At 39.3% G+C, this 6522-nt stretch overlaps 1 protein-coding gene across 1 annotated transcript in view; it reads right to left on the reverse strand.

The window, feature by feature from the left end:
- The window catches only part of LOC117434827 (C1q-related factor-like), a 22906-nt gene extending 19095 nt beyond the window's left edge, over positions 1-3811 (reverse strand). The window contains exon 1 of the mRNA XM_034057493.3: positions 2818-3811. Within this exon, the coding sequence (XP_033913384.1) occupies positions 2818-3411 (594 nt within the window). The 5' untranslated portion in view covers positions 3412-3811. The remainder of the gene's footprint in view (positions 1-2817) is intronic.
- Between the last annotated feature and the right edge of the window lie 2711 nt (positions 3812-6522).

Genomic DNA, 6522 nt, shown 5'->3' on the forward strand with positions numbered 1-6522 from the left:
GACAGGTGAGTTTTGCGTTGCCAGTGCCAAGGCGACAATTTGTTTTTAATTGAAAGCACGTTGCTTATACACACAGCACAGCCTAATTGTGTGATTTAAAAGTTTAACCAGCTTTCAATTGAAATGTGTCGGTTCAGGAGACCTTAAAGGAAAATTATTCAGAACCGCTGTATTCATCGTTTAAACACATCCTTAAAAAACCTGATTAAACAAATATAGGTTTCGTACAGAGCGATAAATTTAGACTAAATTTAAATTCAAAACTATTTGCAAGTTCCAATTTGCTTCTCCATGTCCTAATAAGTCTTTGGAATAAAAAGCAGTATGCCAAGGCTGCAGCTGGATCTAAACCAGGAACAGCTGCTGTACCTGCCATTTAACCCCTTCAGTGCCATTGTCCTCTTTTGAGGAGGGGCTACTTTGTAATTTTTTTATTTTTTTTTATTTTTGAGTATTTTTAACTGGCATCTCCCTGTTATTTTAATTTTCTCTTCAACTATATTGTTATATTTGTTAACCAAAAATATTAAGTCTAAATGTAGTGTATCAAATTACATAAATACAGTTTGATTTCAGTTTTTTTTTAAAGAAAATGTATGTGGTACTTAATGGGTTAAACGAGTGTACCGTGTACTGTAGATGTGGCTCTTTTACTTCATTGCAGCCAGGTCCCTAATGTAGAAATTACTTCATGGTACACCTGCGCTCAATGAATCAATTAAAGAACACAGTTAGAACAATGTCCTGGACTGGACAAGACAGAAAGCGACTGCTGCTTTAAACACAATTCCTGAACTCTCAGTTCAGGTTATTGTTTCAGCTGTGCCCCGTATTATATTAAAGTGAACCAATTAAACATCTGTCCCGGGTCCTAAATCACGCGCATTTAACACGTAAGCGACCACCACTGAAATACTGCTTTAAATTATATATATATAAATATATATAAATATATATATATAAATTAAACGAACAAATTGATGCTATTAAAAAGATGCTCTTGTTATACTTCTAAACTATATGTTTTGATACCACATGTTACTTCCAGTTTAGACACTTTCTCGTCTCCCTGTCCACATTGGTGCTTGCATGTGTGTTCTGCGTAATTGCTGAATAAATCTAATGTAGACTATATAGAGTTATTATCACAAACATTAACTGAACCTGTAAACTGTTCAAAAACTTACTACCACAACCACCAATTCTCTCACCAGTAAACTGGGATCAGAAGGAGAGTAGCGCCAGTCCACACATTTCACACTGAGCTGTCAAATCTAAACGAAGGCGGCCAACCTGACACAAAGGGATTGCCGTCGCCTCAGTTTGATGGACAGACATTCGGTAATGGAAAAGTTGAACTATTTGTTTATCCAGACCCTCGGTTTCTGAGCTATTAGTTCCACGCGCTACACCTTCCCCACAGGCAATTTAAAGGAATGATGAAATATATTTATACTGCGTAGTATTTCACAAAAGCAAATATACATAGGCTAGTTATTCAATTATAACAACAAGAACGGTAATTACAACAAAATATAGGCTTACTCTAATGGGCCATGCGTTCATTGGGTATTCACTTTTACACATGGTAAGCAAATAAACCCACAAGGAACGCATTTGAGATGTTTTTTGTTTTGTTTTTGGTCAACAGCCAGTTAGAACTTAGAGACTTAGTTAGAGACACGACGTTAAAATATAACTGGCATAATGATGTTTCAGTCTGCTACTGCCTAACGAACCTGACACCCACGCCTGTGCAAATAGCCTTGTGTGATGAATAAACTAATTTAGACTGCCTTTCGTTGTGTCGGTGCATTTCTGATCACAAAGGACAACAGTTCGTCTTTATAATGAGACGATTTCCCCGCACACCGCTTTTCTTATTAAATGTGCTGTCTTCTCTCACTGAAGTTCATGTCTGATTTTATTAGAAAACACAGACCTCGGGTTCTCCTGGGGCAGTCTGCAACTTTAAAAAAGCAGTGGCGATAGTGGGGATGTGCTGACAGCGAATTCAGAAGAATGCATTTAAAACCCGTTGCCTTTTTAATCGTCTGATACAATTAATAAATCAGTATATAACAGGCACGCGTCGATAATTGGTTTCCCCATATAGATAACATAGTTACGATAAAATGATTATAAAAGCTCTCATTTGTTTTTGTTTTTTAATTCTTAAATTAGTCTATCTATTATTTTTAATAATAATCATGTTTAAAGTTGTTTAGTTTACCAAGTACAATAGAATATTAAGTTGTTTTTATTACAATTTGTTTTATAGAAAGTTGGGATTTCTTTCTATTGCTTATTTATACCTTGTTGTATACAGCGCGAAATACTCGAGAGTATCGTGTCCTTGCATAATGTTCATGCTTCTTGTTTGATTAATTTTTCTGTATCTAATACAGCACTGCCCCTTGTCAATTGCACATAGCATTCCTGAACACACAGACCGTGCTTTGAGAATATGAATCACACCATCCCCATCGTACTTTCTATATATTAATTCTTAAAGCCTCCCCCCCCCCCCCCCCCCTTGTTTTAATAAAAAACACATGAACAGTTTATGTATGCAGTTTATGAGTAAGAAAAACAGTCCTACTAAAATAACCCAATTTACTTCAACTACAGGGTTTGATATGCACGTTTCTTTTTGTTTATCTTTTTAAAGTTAGCATTAAAGTTACTGTTTTTGAGAGGGGGCAGTTTTGGGGATTGCATTTTATGGTCCCCAAGAAAGAGAATGCAGTGGTTAAAGCAACAATGGAGAGTACACCCCCCTAACCCTGAAACAAAATAATTAGGGTTCCCACCAACCTGGCCATTCTTGCAAAGGTCCGCCCACATGCTGGTGCCATCTCCACCCCGCATCAGGACGTGGTAGATGAAGAAGTAAGTGCCAGGGATGTTGCAGATAAACTTGCCGGAGGTGCCGTCGTAGCTGTTTCCCAGATTGGTGACCACGTCGTCGTATTTGAGGATCTCGTACCCCTCGTGGGGGTTCTTGAGCCCAGCGTAGAAAGCGACCCTCGGAATAGTGCTGTAGGTGGCTGTGCTGATTGCACCATTGCCCCCCAAACCCAGGATGCCAGTTTTCCCTGAATCCCCCCTTTCTCCAGGGGGGCCAATTGGACCTGGGGGCCCTGGCTCTCCTGGAGGCCCTGGGGAGCCAGGCTTGCCAGGTCGTCCAGGCTTGCCCTGGGGCCCCTGAACGAGGGTGGAGAGCGGTGGCACTATACTGTCACTCAGAACCTCAGCTTCTGCCCGGATGCTGGCACTAGTCGTGGTGCCTTTCCCCAGGTAAGGGTCACAGACCATGCGGCAGGTGCCCAACATCTCATAGTGGCTCCCGTCTGTGCCCACAGAGCTCACCAACACCGGGATCAGGATGACAAGCACCAGGACCAGCATGACACCCACGGCTGCCGCCACCAGGGTCTTCCTCCCAATGCTGAGCCTTGGAAGAGGCTGCACTGCCAACGCTGGTCTCCCCGGTGAAGAAATGGTGCCTGCTGGGTGGGGGGCCTCTCTCCAGTGAAGGGGATAAAAAAAGAGAGGAAAAAGATGAGTAGGAAGCGTAGGGAGTAACACCAGCACAAGGCAGAAACTTGGAGACGCAGAAGAAACACAGCGGATGCTCACGGATTCACACACCCGGTTGTGTGTTGATTGATGCGCAAGCAGCCTTTTTATATAGCAGCAGCTATAGTGCCTCCAGGCTGTGTGCTTGCATAGAAGCACATGGAAATGAAGAGGACTCGTGTCTTCCCTCTGACAAGAAGGCAGAATAAGAGGAAGCAGGAGGAGGAGGAGGTCCCTTTTCACATTGCATTTCAGCTCATCATACACTCACATGCACCCCAGGACCCAGGCGCTGCTGCTGCTGCTGCTGCTTCTAAATCACCCTATTGATGTTAGACAGAAAATGGGAAGAAGGTCTTTTTTTGAGCTTGTCTGACACTCCCTTTCTTGTACCGAGATGCTGTATTGGCACACTAATACACTAGCACACTAATACAGCACCACCCTACAGACTCCTGTCTGAAAAGGATCTCTCTTCTTACCTGTGCCTCACCCTTTTCTGTCTCTCATTGTTCTCCTTCTCTCCTTTGGACTGCTACAGCCCCAGTTTGGATATTACTTTTTTTTGTTCTGTGCAGTAAGAAATGTGTAAGTCATGTATGCAGTATATCTCTGTTGATGTGTATATGTGTATATTGATTTCTCTCCTGGTAAATCTCTATAATCTGTCTGTATGCAGATCTCTCTAAATCTAAAGGGGTAAAATACTGTCCTGTACATGGCAGGAATTATGTTCCCTGGCAAACATGACCCATAATCATGGACACCCTATATTAATCTCAGTGTTATTCCCCGAAGTTGCAAGCAATTAAAGCAGATTTTGATGAAATATTTTAACATTGAGTCGAAGTGGGTGTTGAACGGAAGAAGTATTGAGCATTCAACACTGATTTATAAGACTTGTGTATAAAGTGTGTACATGCTATGACAAGTCAGCTTAAAGCTGTGATGAATACATACAATGTAGGTCATATGAAATTTGAATAGAGATCCACTCAACAAAAGCCAGGGCAAACATGTTGTTCATTTTTATTTTGGACTAATTGACATGACAAATTGTTATTGAAAATGAATAACGTATTTTATTAACAATAACAGTGACTTCCAGACAGATAGATGACTGATTTCGTATCTAAACCAGTTTTACTTGCCCTCTTTTATATCACCTTGTCATACAAATTATACTTTTTTGTTAAATTATAGTATATGTTTTTTGGGGGGTAAATCAGTGTGTCTCTATATGGAGGCCAGTGTACAGTGGTAGAGGTATTGCACAATTACTTTCTATAGTATTCTGGTTAAAATAGCTGCATAAATGCAGTGTGTAAAGATGGCATTTCCACTGCTGTCAATATGCCATTTATTCTGGCTGTGGGTTACAGAGGCCGTGTGTATAGCTATGGCCAAAAGTTTTGCATCGCTTAGAATTTTAAGATTGAGACATAATTAAAAAAAAAAAAAAATGAACAAAATGTTTCATGTTAGATTTCAAAATGTCAAAAACATTTTTACATTTTTGTCAGATTTTGTTATATGGAAAACTACAAAGTGGTATATAATTCAATATGTTAACATAACATTATTCAGCAGGTTTCATTTGACTTTATGAAGCAAAATTAGTTTATACGTGTTGCTAAACTTTTAATCACAGCTGTATACAGAATAGAGGACATGGTGCTGAATGATAGAAGCTGGACTCCGCTCCATGAGGGTGGGAGCAGGGCTTACTGGCATCTCTCACCTCAGTCTTACACAGCACCCCAGATATTGTGCCAAGAATGTAACTAAATAAAATACAGAGGAGAGACAGGTACAATATTATATGAACTAATACAGAATAGCCAAAGAAATAAAATTAGACCAGGTACAATACAGAAGAGTAAAGGAAAATAAATGGATAAATATTCAATACCATGGTGCCTGAATGTTTATATAGAAAGGAATAGTAGATCGTTACATCATTAACTATTGAGTAAATGTCATCACAAGCACATTAATAGATTTACATAGAAATATGTGAGTGTAGTTACCATGGCATCAAAACCCTATAAGTACCTTCACTGTTTGTTTTCAAGCACACTTTTCCTTGACAAAGGTATGTTAAAGATACTGAAACGTTGAGTTGGCTCTTTTGAACCAAAAAATATATGTAAATATTAACAATTAAGCAGTATAGCCAGTTTTAATATAATGTAATTTCCATCTGATACAAAGAAATCCGGATGGTTGTATCACACTAATATCAGGGTTAACTATATATACAGACGTGCTCAAATTTGTTGGTACCCTTACAGCTCATTGAAATAATGCTTCATTCCTCCTGAAAAGTGATGAAATTAAAAGCTATTTTTTATCATGTATACTTGCATGCCTTTGGTATGTCATAGAATAAAGCAAAGAAGCTGTGAAAAGAGATGAATTATTGCTTATTCTAAAATATATTCTAAAATGGCCTGGACACATTTGTTGGTACCCCTTAGAAAAGATAATAAATTATTGGATTATAGTGATATTTCAAACTCATTCGTCTCTTTAATTAGTATCACACATGTCTCCAATCTTGTAATCAGTCATTCAGCCTATTTAAATGGAGAAAAGTAGTCACTGTGCTGTTTGGTATCATTGTGTGCACCACACTGAACATGGACCAGAGAAAGCAAAGGAGAGAGTTGTCTGAGGAGATCAGAAAGAAAATAATAGACAAGCATGGTAAAGGTAAAGGCTACAAGACCATCTCCAAGCAACTTGATGTTCCTGTGACAACAGTTGCAAAATATTATTAAGAACTGTAGCCAACCTCCCTGGGCGCGGCCGCAAGAGGAAAATCGACCCCAGATTGAACAGAAGCATAGTGCGAATGGTAGAAAAAGAACCAAGGATAACTGCCAAAGAGATACAAGCTGAACTCCAAGGTGAAGGTACGTCAGTTTCTGATCGCAC

This window comes from Acipenser ruthenus, chromosome 28 (assembly GCF_902713425.1).
Source record: "Acipenser ruthenus chromosome 28, fAciRut3.2 maternal haplotype, whole genome shotgun sequence".
Lineage (NCBI taxonomy): Eukaryota > Metazoa > Chordata > Actinopteri > Acipenseriformes > Acipenseridae > Acipenser > Acipenser ruthenus.